This window comes from Macrobrachium nipponense, chromosome 5, assembly GCF_015104395.2.
Source record: "Macrobrachium nipponense isolate FS-2020 chromosome 5, ASM1510439v2, whole genome shotgun sequence".
Taxonomy (NCBI): Eukaryota; Metazoa; Arthropoda; class Malacostraca; order Decapoda; family Palaemonidae; genus Macrobrachium; species Macrobrachium nipponense.
Genome location: NC_061107.1, coordinates 8,875,668 through 8,891,701, shown reverse-complemented (window position 1 = coordinate 8,891,701; position 16,034 = coordinate 8,875,668). Strand labels below are relative to the sequence as shown.

General features: G+C 38.6%; 2 protein-coding genes across 3 annotated transcripts in view; one reads left to right on the top strand and one right to left on the bottom strand.

Moving 5' to 3' along the window:
• The window catches only part of LOC135215185 (uncharacterized), a 56,705-nt gene extending 52,312 nt beyond the window's left edge, over nt 1-4,393 (top strand). The window contains exons 8-10 of one of the 2 annotated variants that reach the window (XM_064249661.1): nt 190-359; nt 1,703-1,871; nt 2,519-4,393. In XM_064249661.1, coding sequence (XP_064105731.1) covers nt 190-359; nt 1,703-1,871; nt 2,519-2,702 — 523 coding nt within the window. In that variant the 3' untranslated portion in view covers nt 2,703-4,393. Of the gene's footprint in view, nt 1-189; nt 360-1,699; nt 1,872-2,518 lie in introns of both variants that reach the window. The other variant, XM_064249660.1, reaches the window with a different exon arrangement.
• A 115-nt stretch (nt 4,394-4,508) lies between these two features.
• Nucleotides 4,509-10,681, bottom strand: LOC135215186 (uncharacterized). Its single transcript, XM_064249662.1, has 9 exons — nt 10,130-10,681; nt 9,732-9,844; nt 8,277-8,395; nt 7,664-7,785; nt 7,136-7,293; nt 6,416-6,565; nt 6,036-6,165; nt 5,575-5,661; nt 4,509-5,398 (listed from the first exon to the last, which is right to left on the bottom strand). Exons 2-9 carry the CDS (start codon nt 9,809-9,811, stop codon nt 5,279-5,281), a joined length of 966 nt encoding a protein of 321 aa, XP_064105732.1. The 5' UTR covers nt 9,812-9,844; nt 10,130-10,681; the 3' UTR covers nt 4,509-5,278.
• Between the last annotated feature and the right edge of the window lie 5,353 nt (nt 10,682-16,034).

Genomic DNA, 16,034 nt, shown 5'->3' with positions numbered 1-16,034 from the left:
GTTTGTTGCAGCCTTTTTTTTTAAGGGGTTGGGTTAAGGTTGGGAGAATATTCTTGTAGCTGATTAATTTAGAAATCATAATGATAATACCCGTGAAAGTAGCTTTCCCAGAACTCTGCCGTCATCTCTCAAGATGAGTGAAAATAAGAAACGAATTACATCTTAAGTCAGCCTCAACCTTTCTCTCAGGTCGTACTCGAGGGCGTCCCAAATCTCGGGGTACCAGGACCCTCCTCCGCAGGTCCTAGGTGCCCTAGCCCCGATGAAGATGGGGGTGCCTGGGTGGGACCCGTATATCTCGGTAACCAGGGAGTCTCAGTCCGAATTCAATGCAGCCGTTTTCTCTCCAAGTTCTGTTGGTAGGTTTGACTTGTCTTCGAAGTCACTCTTTGTGGAATTTTCTTATTTGAGTTTCCAGTGTATTAATTTGGCTCAAATCAGCATCCAGATTTTTTGTAATTATGATAATGATAATATTAACATCTGCCTTCGAGGTTTTGTAACAATGATAATTGCACTAAGAACTTTGGCCTCCAAGATTTTTTGATACTAATGAACATATCAGCAGCATCCTCCAAGATTGTTATAATAATAGTAACATTAACACCAGCCTCTAAGTTTTGGAATAAAGATGATAATAATTAATCTCGCAATACCATGTAAAACCAGAGTAGATGAGAAATAAAGGTAAAAATTTGATAAGTATCCAGACCGGAAAATAGAAATAAGAAGGATATGGGATATGTCATTGGAAATTGCACCCATAATCATAGGGACACTAGGAGCTACGATCCCAAGATCCCTGAAAAGGAACCTGGAAAAGCTAGATGCCGAAGTAGCTCCAGGACGCATGCAGAAGAGTGTGCTACTAGAAACAGCGCACATAGTGAGAAAAGTGATGGACTCCTAGGGAGGCCGGATGCAACCCGGAACCCCACACTATCAAAACCACCCAGTCGAAATGGATGACTGTGAAAAGCAATTCGTAGAATAATTTTTCTGGTCTAGCGATTACTGGTTTTTTCACTACGTATTATTGGGCTTCTCTCTAAGATTTTGCAATTAATAACATTAATAACAAGAATCATTGCAAAAATCAGTTTGACCTACCCTGAACATTAAATTAAATGGGAAAGAAAAATAAAGGTCACTAACAAGATGGGTCATAGTTTTAATTATGTGACGACTTATTCAAGGTCGCTTTGAATTTCTGAGACTAATGGAAATAGATCTATGTATCGATGAATGGTTTTTGAGGTAGGAAGATTAAATCATTTTGGAATATAGCATCCATAATGGTGAAGATGTAGACTCTAACTGTACTTTATAACTTCAGTTTTTTTTTTAAATAGCCGTTCATGTGTGAAGGTGACGTCATACAAAATTCTTTTACACATTTCAGTAAATTTTTTTTAATATCAGCTAGCATCATTGGAAATAAACTGGAAAGGAAATGTATTTACACATTTTCTTTTACGTCCTGATTTCATTCATTTTTACGGTTTTCAAAATACATTTCCAAGCATTTTCATGCATCCAGATTTAAACAAAGTGACCAAGCAATGGCCAGTTGCTTTCAAACGATCTTGTAAGACTAGCTCATATATTTTTTCTTTATTCCTAAAGCACTGTTTCTCGTCAGAAGCAATATACTGGTAAACTAGTAACGACAACGTATTTACAAACCATACCTTTCCAGCAGGATTCATGCCGTTAATAGCTGCTAGCAGAAGTGAGGCAGCGTTGTATCCGACGGCCGGATACAACATTTACCACCATAATCCACAGGCGATGTACCCGATGGATTATCCTTACGTGTCCAGTCTCCCGCCCACTCAGGCTTTCTCTACGCAGTCGCTAGACAGGCGGAGGTAATGTAGAAAGATTCAGAAAAAATGACAGATATGATTCATAGCAGATAATATAAGTTATCCATCGGTTTATCATCCACAAGAATTCTTCTTTCATCTGTCGAGCTTACATTTTCGATTACCTTCAGATTAAGGCTTAATACCTACCAATTCATACCCGATTTCTCTTGAAAAAGTTATCCATCACAGTACCTATCACTGTACTTGGTCTAAAATGTCCAGAGTAAAAAACACGAGTCTTCATTAATTTTATTTATAAGTTTTCATCACTGCATCACTTCCAGAGTCACTCGTACAATTCACACCTGATTTCTCTTGAATAAGTTACTCATTACAATACCTTTCAAATGTACTTGGTCTAAAATGTCCAGAAAAAATACCACAAGTCTTCATTCATTTTATTTATAAGTTTTCTTGGAAATAAGTTGTTCATCATTGCATCACTTCCAGAGTCACTCGTACAATGTTGAAAATCATTAAAGTACAACACCATGTTGCACATTTCGTAGCAGTTTTCATAGATAGCATCTATAAGAGTCACTTGTACTCTGCCCAAAATCTTCCGAATGTTCTCGAATGAATGACTCATCGCTGTCTTTTACAAATTCATCTTCAAGACTAATCATACGTTGTCCAAAATCTTACAGGTACGTGCGACGAGGCAGAAACGGCGTGCCCTCAACGTCGATGGACGCCCTGAACATCCGAACACCAGCGGCCTACAATCACCAAGTTAACGGCATGGTCATGGTACGACCCAACAACGAGAGTCGTAGCTCTTTGGGAGCTGACAGCGACGACCTCAGAAGATACAGGGATGTAGCCTTATAGGTGTTCTCATTCATAGGTTGCTGGAACATACTCAGGATGTACCAAATCCATTCCACAGGCCGGTCCAGGCCTGGAAATTTGGTCGGCAGCCTTCATGGCTGTTGATTGTGCTTCGTGTTGTGTATATACTTACGAAAAATCAGCCCAGTTTTCAATATATCTGAAATCACGATCTGAACTTCGACAGACATTTGGCTTGAATTCAGAAAGACTTATAGTGAATACTTTTAACATTCCGTCATACGTTGTATCATAGAAGCGAGACAGAGAAGGAGGAGGAGACAGAGAATCAAAATAATAATATATTTGTATTTATACTTCTAAGTAAATTAACACTGTGCTCATGTGCGTTCTCACTCACGTGGTGTATCTGAGTATAACATTTTATATCATAGTTGTATATGTACTGCAATATTTTTGTAATATGTTTGATATTTTTTTAATGATTTATCGTTCTGTTTATCAAATTTTATCCCATCTTTTTCTTCTTGCAATGGTTGTGAATCAGTAGGAGAGAAGTTTTCTCGTACTTTGATGGTATCAAACTTTGATACCATTAGAAGATTTTAGTTGGTCTTGACTGACGATCCGACTTGTCGAGTTGACGGTACTCAGTCCCATTTTCATACCACGGAGATGACTTTAATAATAATAACAATTTACCATGGATATTGTACAGCTCTTTGTAGTCAGCGGTTCCCAGAATAATAGTTCTTCCTCATTTCTGATACTGCATAGCAATACTCTAATTCCTTCACTAATTCTTCATGGCCTCTCTTACCTCTCCTCTCACTCTGACAGCTTTCAGTCTCTCATTTGGTGCTCCGACACTGCTTCCTGGTGCCTAGAGGGAATCTAAGACGTCCTCATGATACCTGGGTCTCGTAGGAGTCTCCAGAACTCGCATGATTCCGATAAGAATTTCCAACACCGACATCCACCACCTAACAGGACTCGACAACAACTGGTTTGCAAACCAACTATACTAACCAAGCGATAAGGACTCTCTTTACTCCGCCGAGGAGTTCAGTCCAATCTTTTGGACTGTTGTAATGTTTCTCATCTTAGGACTTATCATTTTGGACGATCTTGAAAAAGAGTTGAACCATAGTGCTCTATCATATCAGTTAAATTTTAATTCTTTCATCTTTGCGGCAATCCAGCTCTATTCTGAGCTTGCTACTCTGACTTTTCTTTAAGAAAGGACATTAATATGCATTCCCCTTCAGTCCACGGTGGCTTCTTTCTTTGCCTGGTAGATTTTTGTAGACTATATTAACATGGCCCCCCCTTGATTTTTCTCGCTCTTTAGTGTCCAGGCAAGATTTTGGCAACTAATACCTCTATCACTGTCTTCTATGATAAAAGGAATAAGCATTTTAACAACCAGGGCAATCCTGTTGCATTTATTTAGGGTTGTAAGCCTCGTAACATTTACGGTCGTAACCAAAGAATTTTGGGAACCACTGCTTTACACTGATAACTGTCCATGAATAAAGTTGTTGAAGTTTATAAGTGCAGGCGCTTTTACAAAGTCATCTCCCGAGTATGACCACTGTAAATGGTTTGTATAATTGTGTGATAGCAGTCTTCTAAAGAATTGTATTATACTTTGCAGATGAAACATCTGACGTTTTTTGTAACTAAGAAGAGGTTGTAATTACATACTAATATATATAGATATTCGTTAATCGTTGCGTATACTTCCCCATAACACTTATGATGAATATGGTTTTAGCTCGCTGTATTAAATACTCGCCAAATGAAATTAATTATATTTATAAAATTACGTAACTGCATTACATGATTTGTTATTCATCTTTCAGGCTGAAAACTCTGAGTACTTTTTCTTAACATTAAGTTTAAAAGAATTTTCGCTTGGATTTTGTAATTCTTACTTTATTTAGCACCTGAAAAGTTTGCAGATATGTGGAAGATTATGAACACTGATTTTAAGATAGTGTTCATATCGCATAATGTGTTGCTGTATTCAAGAAAATCCTGAGATCCTGCAATGACGTCTTGCAAAAGCTCCGAATATGGCAGAGCAGATATGCGAAGAACCCTGATCGTAAATTAAAGCCATTTTACTGTATTGTTATCATGATTTGCTTAATGTACTTACTTTATTTAGGTTTTAAATATCATGCGCATTAATAAAATACTCTATAAACTATGTAGTACTAGTAAGGCGTTTTAGTATGAAAAAAACATAAATAGTACTGTACATCTAATAAAAGGAGCCCATAAAAACGCCAAAATATAGAAAGAAAGTACTATATTTTGGAGACTGCTGTCCCTCTCTTCTGAAATATAGTACTTTCTTTCTATATTTTGGCGTTTTTATGGGCTCATTTTATTAGATGGAATTCTGTTGTAACAGAACATTTTTACCAGTAATGTACTTATTGACTCTTAGTATATCAAATTGGACTTACGAACAAATCAAGATACGAACAGCCATTCGGAACGTAACTCGTTCTTAATTAGCGGAACGTCTGAATCTCCCATTGGTTAATTTTTCACAAAAATTGTACCATTGTTGTTAGTCCTTCTTTCCTTCAGGATTTATCTATCTATTTATCTTTTGGTTTCTTCTTCTTTTTCCGCTGGGCCTTCTTGAGCATCTTCCTCATCTTATAATGCTGCCAAGCTCTCTGGATCGTCCTTGCTGCATATTCTCTACGAAACTCTGCCTGTAAACAGATCACAGCTGTATTAGACTAAGTAGCTGGTAACCCCGTTTAACATGACACATGAACTTGATTATCATATTCATAAATAGCATTAGTGTCTGTATTTCTTGAGGAAATGGTGACGTGTGTATTATAAGTTAGTAATAATCTACTGGGAATAACTACGAAGTGGGTACCTGCATAGCAGCCATCCGCGCCTCCTCAATTCGTCTTTTCTCGTCCTCAATTTCCTGGAACCTTCTCTCCAGTGCTATAAATTCTACCTGGAAGACAGAGACATGTGTGAAGCTATTGTATCTAAGCAAAATTTCATCTAGATTTGTTTGTAAGACTTAATAAGTAGAAAACCATTCATAACAAGGCAGGTTAATAGCCTGTTCGGTATCCACACGTTTAAACGATACGATACACTGAAAGTGACTTTCGTTGTAACTGGGATTGTTTTTATTTCTTCTTTAATCAGGCAAACTGACATTCGCTGGACAGTGCAAAAAATGACGGCTAAGAAAAGGTATAATAATGACGGTCAAGAAAAGGTATAATATTGACGGCCAAGAAAAAGTGTAGTAGGAATACCTGAGAGCTTTACTGACCAAAAGTATCTAATATGCAAACAAAAATTACAAAACAAGCAGACCTTTTTATCTTTGAGAAGAGCAGTCAAATGCTGATCTTCCTCTCGCAGTGCATCCAGCGTATTCTGGAGAGCACTCATTGTGGCGTCATAATGACAAATCTTCCTCATTATCTCGCTCTCGATGTCCTGTCTGGACCATAGATGAAATTATTATCTGTGATAAGTATTACATTGATCTACAATAACAAGAGTTTCACTTTGGAAATGAAATTTGCATAATTGACGCAATCCAGTGACAGACCTCAGCATGGACTAAGCCTCAGAATTTTCAAAATATGAAGAAAGTCCGCTGACTTAGGAGGTTAAGGAACTATATCAAATCTCTGTTCACCGGTCATTAATCACCTTTCATGTTCATATTGCCTGTTTATTCATCTCACCTGCATTTCCTTAGGTCGAGCTCCTCTTGCTCGTCTCTCAGTTCGTGAGATCTCATCGTCTGCTCAGTCTCCGACAATGAAGCTTTTAAGGAGTCGAGGTTATTTTCACTTGATGCTCTCACTTCCCTGTATTCCGAATCTCCTGCAGCTCTGGCAAATAAAGATATACGAGGATAACTTTGGCAGAATTACTTTTAAAAATTGTTAGCTGTCTAAGCGCTTGCGTCGATACTTAGCAAAGATTGACCATCATTAAACGTTGCTGTTGCATTAGACTAGGGCATCTTGCTACTGTGGTAATTGCAAACGCTACACTGAGAGGAAACCTTTCTGATCAGTCGAAAGAGAGGTTAGTACACACGCTGATATTTAGCATTCTCGGAATGTAAACAAATCAATGAACAGATCTGAGCACTCTTCAGTTAAACACTTGACAGTCTAGTATGAGACGAGCCTGAATTGTTCTGTGCTCTTGGAAATGGAACCCAGGTCTTCATGCCAGTTAGGTGAGTGTCACGACCAGTAGACTATGAGGGCCACAAATATACTCATACACACACATACATATGTATATTCTCAAGAGCATGTGATCAGCACAAAAATAATCATTTAATGTTTTAAGTAACGAATCATCTTTTCCCCACAGCTTCATAAAATCGTCCACTAATCAACTTCCTAACAACTTCGAAAACTCACGATGCACAAAAGGACAACACTCACCGAGAAGCAAGAACGGACTGGCTCCCAACCTGACGCAGGAGGAGGAGTTCCGAGGTGAGAGAAGCGATGATGCTGTCTCGCGCCCCGAGGCATTCTTCGCGCTGGTTCAGAGCCTCCGTCAGCTGACGCTCGGTCCGTCCCAGGCTTTCGCCGGAGTTCTATGAGGTCATTCGGCGTTGAAACGGAAATTGGCAGTAAAAGGTTTGAAATGTGTGACAGGAGGAATACCTCGCGGTTGCACTATGAATCAATTGTTAGGAGACGGTGGAAAGTAAGATGGAAGAAAGAGAATATGAAAGGCGGTACAGTAAAAGGAACGAAAGAGGTTGCAGCTTGGGGGTGAAGACACGCTACGAAGAACCTTAAGTAATGCCTACAGTGCACCGCTGTAATGCAATGTTGCATTTGTTTTGGCAGAAGATGAATCTAAATTCACACACAGACACGTACAAACATAAACACAAACTAACACAATAATAAGCAGGTATAGGTTCATAGACACTAATGATAAACAAAGCCATGACTAACCGTGGCTCTCACTGTATACTTGGCTATCTGGGAGGCGTAGACATACTCGAGCTTTGCACTAAAGTACAGCTGATTGCGAACTGTGGGCCGCAGTTCTTTTAGGACTTCGAGGAGACGGCTCTCTGGAAATCAAAAAGTAAAAGAAACAAAATCAGGAGAAATTCATAATGATAATAAACCAGGATTCATGCAGAAGAGTGTGCTACTAGAAACAGAGCACATAGTGAGAAAGGTGATGGACTCCTAAGGAGGCAAGATGCAACCAGGGACCCAACACTATCAAAACCACCCAGTCGAATAGGATGGCTGTGATAGACCAATAATAATATAATAATAATAGTGCAGAACATCTGCAAAGACGTTCATTTAACAGAGCAATACAGCTACTATTAATAAAGGACTATATTTCGCTGACTATACAGATTAACAATCAATATCCGAGTCTTATTTTTGACGACCTTACTGTAACACGTCCTATTTTCTCCAGGAATCTCCAATAATAATCATATTATCTCTGAAAATCAACTAATTAAAGATTATCTCGAGAAATATTCATCAAGATCTCTCTCTCTCTCTCTCTCTCTCTCTCTCTGCCTCAAGGGGGGACACTTACTGGATTTATCCTCCGCCACTGAAAAAGCCCGGCTTGGAAAACACCTGGGTAACCCAGTCAGGACTTGCCAAGCTTCTTTCTCCAGGTAGGCCACTGCTTGAACGACCGCTGACCTCTTTCTGAAAGCAATAAATGTAGGCTTGCTACGGCTTAGTTTGTTGCACTAGGATGGCAAAGAGGATATACCTAAGAATACTTCTAACCTGCTGAGTCTGTTTTCAGTTTTCTTTAAAAGAAAACTATTGTGCCGGCTCTGTCTGTCCGTCCGTCCTCAGATCTTAAAAACTATTGAGGCCAGAGGGCTGCATTTCGGTATGTTGATCATCCACCCTCCAGTCATCAAACATACCGAATTGTAGCCCTCTGGCTTCAGTAGTTTTTATTTTTATTCAAGGTTAGTATGAGCCATAATCGTACATCTGGTATAAAGCTATATGTACCAACAACATAGGCCTACACCAGACCGTAGCTGAGTTTCATGGGACGCGGGCCAGAAAACTCTGTTTCTTTGGTGCATTATTTATTTTTTGTGATAAGTGGACATTTGACAGGACAAATGCTAAGGTCCCTGGCTACATCGTAAGGACATTGGAAAGTACGAAATGTTCTGAAATATGTAGTCTAGTTTGCTGGCCGGTCTTCAACAAGGACTAATTGAAGAGTTCTGTTTTCTGGTACCAAGGAACACTTGTCTTGTACTCGATAAGTCAGGTAGAGGATTATAAATCGTTAAAAAAAAGGATAAATAAAACCACACAGGAGTGACTGGGAGACCCATTTCAGTATGAAACTCAAATTCATGCCCGCAAACCAAACTATTTTGTAGTTTGATATAAAAAGTCAAACTGCTGTAGTACCATTGCCCAGACTCTACTGTACCTACGTCATTGAAAAGTTAAGTCAAACTGCAAATTATGACACTAAGTTGTTTGGATCTATCGTAGAAAGTGACCCACAAGGTTTTGAAAAACCCGGTATGTATTCAACTTTGCGGCGTATTTAGTACGAACCCGTTTGGGATTACCGTAAAACCTTAAACAAAAGACGGTGCTACTTTAGTAGGAGGTCTATCTGCGTATTTCTACAGTTTTGCTGTGTTTAGTACTAACCTGTCGGGGGTCAAATGTCCCTAAAGTAGCACAAATGGTTGTTGTTGTTGAGATTAAGTTGGCCTTATGACAGCCTCGGTGATCAAATGTGGTAAAATGCACTTAGGGACATTTGAACCCCAACGGCCAGGGCTAGTACTAAACGCGGCGAAACAGTGTAGATTCACGCAGGTAGACCGCCTACTAAAGTAGCACCCAAAATACTAACTATCATAAAGGAATATTGGTCCCAGATAACGACCCCCGAACTATGTTGGGGGTTCACTATCCAGGAAAGATAAGATTGTTTTTTTGCAATTGCATGTGATTGAAATACAAGCACCAGAATTCTCGAAATATAGCTTACTTGCTGACGATGAAGCCGATGTTTGCCGTCTCGTCCTCCCCGTCTTTGGTTTGCGAAGAGTTACTCTTAGTTCCCGTCATTGTGCTTAGTACTCACGCCATCACAGCAATATCCTATAAATTAATAATGTTTCTAATAATTAGACGATAAGGATGGACAGGTTTATTTTCGTGCTAAATCATAGATTCAGCTGTCATTAACGAAATGGACTTATTGGTATACTTGATTCTATTAAGGCACCCAGAGAAATGGGTATACCTGATTTTATTAAGGTATTGAGTGACGTCAATTAGGTTTCAGTGGGTAATATTTCGCCTTTGTTCTGTGATACATATTTCTTCTAGCATGAATTAAGAAAGATAATAAAAATGACTGAATCACCAGGTTGTCATATTCACCTATAATGGCTATCGTCACCTTACTCCGTACTGATCCGACTTTTGTCAAAACCTCGTAAGGAAAAAATCCATCAGTAGACGAATTATTTTAAACTTCGTAGTTTTTTGCTTGTGTCGATCTGCACGAACTATGAGCAAGCAACGGATTATGTAATTTTCCAAGTCACATTCAAGCACAGGAGATGACGAATTTGGGAACAAATTTCGTATAAGGAGTTAATGTACTACAACAGGCAGGTAGTAACAAAAGGATTGATGCGTTTGCCACACAAGAGTCAACCAGTTTCCACGATGCTTCTTCACATTTCTCAAGAACGTAGCAGAATATATTTCATTTCCATCAGCGTTTCAGAAAACCTCTCTGATTCCAAGTAGTCTTGGATGGCATTTATTTAGCGTTCTGCTTCGTATTTCTGGAATGATTCACGCTAGCGTTTTTCCTACTGATCTCCCGATAAAGACTAGACTTATTATCTTCAGAAGCATCCAGAAACTAAGCTCTCATATCCTGAAAGAATAGATATTCCCACAGCTCTCGAACTAAGTACAACACCGTCCAACAGTTCCAACTCAACTGGCGTGAATATGAGTAAGACGGGGATTGGCCTGCGTTGTGATGAACTCACCAAGCGGTTTCCATGGTTACAGCGTCCGGGCGTTGCCATGGTAACGTCAAAAGCGGACGCATGGCCATAGAAGCGAAATAGGCCTCGTGTAGTCCTCAGTATCTGACGTTCTGTCTCACCATAAATATAAAACGTATTACTAGATACTTTCGATTTTACCTTTTCGTCAAAAACGTAGGAAATCAGAATTTATATTTATGTGACGTTTATTTCTGTTGGAAATGGATTAGCAAGTGAAAATATATTAGAATGTAGTTATAACTATATTTAAGAGACGTATCGGTATCCAGTTTTTGACAATTATTGACATTTTGCGATCTCGTGGCCTTGGATATTATGGTTGTCAAAATCGTTAGGTGCACGGTACTATTATTTCTGTTTAAGTCAAATTTCATGAAAACGTGAATGATTTAAAAACAAATCCCCAAAACAATATTTTTTTGGTTAATAAAACAAATTTAATTTTCCTTTATTATTTTATTGTTATTCTACATTTTCCTTACAGTTTTCTTAAATTTTATTTTGCACATTTCTTACACAAAAATTAAGGTTATTTTCTGAAAACAAATTATCAGAAATAACTGATTTTAATGAACTGCTATGTAATTTGCTCCATAAATTTTCAGCAATTACTGAAAATTCTGAACAATATGAAACTTCATAACCTTTATTTTTGCTCAGTTTTTGTCTATCATATAAACGCACTAAAATGTACGTAGACACGTTTTCTAGCATTTATAATGGGGAAGAAGCCAGACGTAAATTTTTCATTGTAAATGATTATTTACAGATCTGAAATATCAATTTTTTTTTTAATCTTGTAATAATCTTTCTGTCAAATGGTAATATTTACTAGCATAGACAAAAAGCAGCTTAGCAGAGAGGTAATGCATAGGTCATGCAGTGTATTGTGATGTGTATACTCATACATAGCATATTTACACGCGTGCATACGTACATACATAGATACATCGTTGCATGAGAATGTATTTGTGTTTTTCCAAGCTCATCTGTAAGCAAATGGCACGATACACCTTAAGGTAACATTGTTGCATTATGCTGAAAAAGCTTTTCTAACATTATATTATCTTATAGCATCCGTTTAAGCACAAATCTCTTGCTCTTTACATAGATAATAAGAGCGAAGATTAACAATTAGTCTGAGAAGTATTGCAGACGAAAATGTCAGCCATTATCAACTCTGGAAAGAGATGGCCGCAATATTTTTTTTTCTTTCAAAAAAAGTTAGCTGATCCTCTATCAAATATCTTTTTATCGACAGATTACGCTGCAGGGACGTGCAGAGGGGGGGTGCTAGGGGTGCCCAAGCACCTGCCCCTTTTGCTACTGTATTAAAAGTGCCCTTTTGAGAGGGATGTATTATAGGCCCGCCGCCTATCTGTGTCAATGATAATAATAATAATAATAATAATCATCATCATCATCATCATCATCATCATCATCATAATATCATTATTATATTATTATTATTATTATTATTATTATTTTTTATTTTTTTTTTATTATTTTTTTTTTTTTTTATTTGCTTTATCACAGTCCTCCAATTCGACTGGGTGGTATTTATAGTGTGGGGTTCCGGGTTGCATCCTGCCTCCTTAGGAGTCCATCACTCTTCTTACTATGTGTGCCGTTTCTAGGATCACACTCTTCTGCATGAGTCCTGGAGCTACTTCAGCCTCTAGTTTTTCTAGATTCCTTTTCAGGGATCTTGGGATCGTGCCTAGTGCTCCTATGATTATGGGTACGATTTCCCGCTGGCTATTTCCCATATCCTCTTTTATTTCTATTTTCAGATCTTGATACTTATCCATTTTTTCCCTCTCTTTCTCTTCAACTCTGGTGTCCCATGGTATTGCGACATCAATGAGTGATACTTTCTTCTTGACTTTGTCAATCAACGTCACGTCTGGTCCCCCTGTTTGCACGTATCACCCTATCCGTTCTGATACCATAGTCCCAGAGGATCTTTGCCTGATCGTTTTCTATCACTCCCTCAGGTTGGTGCTCGTACCACTTATTACTGCAAGGTAGCTGATGTTTCTTGCACAGGCTCCAGTGGAGGGCTTTGCCACTGAATCATGCCTCTTTTTGTACTGGTTCTGTGCAAGTGCCGGGCATTCACTTGCTATGTGGTTTATGGTTTCATTTTTCGTATTGCACTTCCTACATATGGGAGAGATGTTATTTCCGTCTATCGTACTTTGAACATATCTGGTTCTTAGGGCCTGATCTTGTGCCGCTGTTATCATTCCTTCAGTTTCCTTCTTTAGCTCTCCCCTCTGTAGCCATTGCCAATTGTCATCGCTGGCTAGTTCTTTAGTCTGTCTCGTGTATTGTCCGTGCATTGGTTTGTTGTGCCAGTCCTCTGTTCTTTCTGTCTTTCTCCTGTCTCTGTATATTTCTGGGTCTTCGTCTACTTTTATTAGTCCTTCGTTCCCATGCACTCTTTAGCCACTCGTCTTCACTGGTTTTTAGATATTGCCCAGTGCTCTGTTTTCGATGTTAACGCAGTCCTCTATACTTAGTAGTCCTCTCCCTCCTTCCTTTCGTGTTATTGTATAGTCTGTCCGTATTTGCTCTTGGGTGTAGTGCTTTGTGTATTGTCATATGTTTCCTGGTTTTTCTGATCTATGCTGCGGAGTTCTGCCTTCGTCCATTCCACTATTCCTGCGCTGTATCTGATTACTGGCACGCCCATGTGTTTATGGCTTTTATCATATTTCCGGCGTTGAGTTTTGACTTGAGTATCGCCTTGAGTCTCTGCATATATTCTTTCCTGATCGTGTTCTTCATCTCTTGGTGTTTTATATCTCCTCCTCCCGTTTCCATTATTCCCAGGTATTTGTATCCTGTCTCATCTATGTGTTTGATGTTGCTCCCATCTGGTAGCTTTATCCCTTCAGTTCTCGTTACTTTGCCTTTTTGTATGTTGACTAAGGCGCATTTTTCTATTCCAAAACTCCATCCTGATGTCCCCAAATACAATTCTTACAGTCTGGATTAGGGTATCTATTTCCTTGATGCTCTTACCATACAGCTTGATGTCGTCCATGAACATCAGATGGTTGATTCTGTTGCCTCTTTTCTTGAGTTGGTACCGGCATCCATCTTCTGTAGTACTTTTGTCATGGGAATCATGGCTACTACGAAGAATAGTGGGGACAGTGAGTCGCCCTGGAAGATCCCTCTCCTGATATTAACCTCTGCTAGTCTTATTCCAGAGCTTGTAAGTATTGTATTCCAGTTGCGCATTGTATTTTTGAGGAAGGCTGATGGTATTTTCCTCTGCCCCATATATTTTCAGGCATTCTATTAGCCATGTGTGTGGTATCATGTCGAAGGCTTTCTTATAGTCTATCCATGCCATGCTTAGGTTGGTTTTTCCTTCTCCTACTGTTCTTCATTACCATTTTGTCTATCAGGAGCTGGTCTTTTGTGCCCCTACACTTCCTTCTGCAGCCTTTCTGTTGGTGGGGGATGGTGTTTGTCTTCCTTGACTTCCTGGAGCCATGTTGCATGTTTGTTGTGTGATACCGGATTGCTCCATATGTTTTCCCAGTCTCTTACTTGGTTCGGCTTCAGGAATTTCTGGGTGGTTGTCTTCTCTTAGTTGGCTGTATAGTCTTTTCTGGTTGGTTCGAATAGTTTGTTCTGTTGGTATCCCTTATTCCTGTTCATGTACCGTTGGATCTTATGTGCTTGGCCTTAAGCCTCTGTTTTACATCTTCTATGGTGCTGTTTAGTCCCCTCTCCTTGTAATTTGTATTTCTCGTTGAGTTCCTCCCTTGTTTTCTTGCTTCTTAGCCCTTTTTTCTGCCATCTCTTTCAGTTTACTCAAGTCAGATCTCATCACCATGATTTGCTTTTCCAGGCGCCTTTTCCAAGGAGGTTGCTGTTTTGGTTTCTGTTGGGTTGGTTGTGCTGGTGGTGTTGGTGTTCGAATCCCATCAGTTCTGCTACTAATCTTGCTCCTGCATATGTCAAGTTATTTGTTTCTGTGATACTGGTGGTCTGTATTATGCCCATTATTTCATTATTATTATTTATTATTATTATTATTAATAATAATAATAATAATAATAATAATAATAATAATAATAATAATAATAATAATAATAATAATAAAATAATAATAATAATAATAATAATTAATAATAATTAATAATAATTAATAATAATAAACAGGAGCTTGTAGAAATGGGCATTATATCTTGGCAACACTGGGTCACCCAAGATCAGCTGACTATATGTCTCACAGTCTGGTAACACTGGGGCCAAGTCAAGCTCAGCTGAGCTAGACTGACAACAGGCCAGGTAAGCTTTTCTAGTTATTTTAACTGGTATTGCCTCTGCATTAAGGCTTTGACTCCTTTTTTTAGCTATAACAATTTGACTCCTTTTTTTAGCTATAACAAGTGTAATAGCAAAAAGAGGGAGAGAGACAGTAGACCAAGTGAGTCGAGTAAATTAATAGATTTGGAGAGGAAAATAGGAACGGGGCCACAGTAATGTGGACTGGAACGCCGAACGGTACAGGTACCGGTATGATTCATTGTAGGTGGCCATTAACCTACTGAATGAGACACATACAGCTTGTGTTTCATTTCATTTGTTGCATAATGTGTCCAATTAAGTTCTTGAGCTGCACGTGATATTTAGTTTTCGATTTTTAAATCAACAATACCCAACTGGATAGTGAAAAAATCTGTTCATTTCTCATTTTCGTTTTTTTTTTCACTTGTTTTTGTTGTGGGTCCAAAAAGCCATATATTAGCGAAATATGCTGATAAACATGCTGTAGATGAAGAATGAAGACTCCTTTATTTAAACGAAGAAATATAAAATCAAGTTAATTTTACAAAGTCAAGAAATATTCTATTAAATAGGAAAATGCTGTAGGATAGCCACAGAACACTGCAGCTACAATGCTCAACCTGATGAAAGAAAACAATGTCCAAGAGATATTGCCATTTATGCTTGAACTCTGAACAATTTATGCCACTTTACCCGTCAACACTGCAACAGTGGAAAGGACCTTCTCCAAACTCAAGCTGGTGTTAGACAAAGCTACGCAGCCTGTCCAGTGAGGAGAGGTTATCCTGATCTTTTGTTGCTAGCAGTTGAAAAGGATATCACAATCAACAACAGTGAAGTTATCAGCACATTCAAAGAAATGGCACACAGAAGGGTTCTCTTATAAATATAAAATGATAAGGTCTGGTTATTAGCCAAGTGCATTGATCATACTGATTGATTTT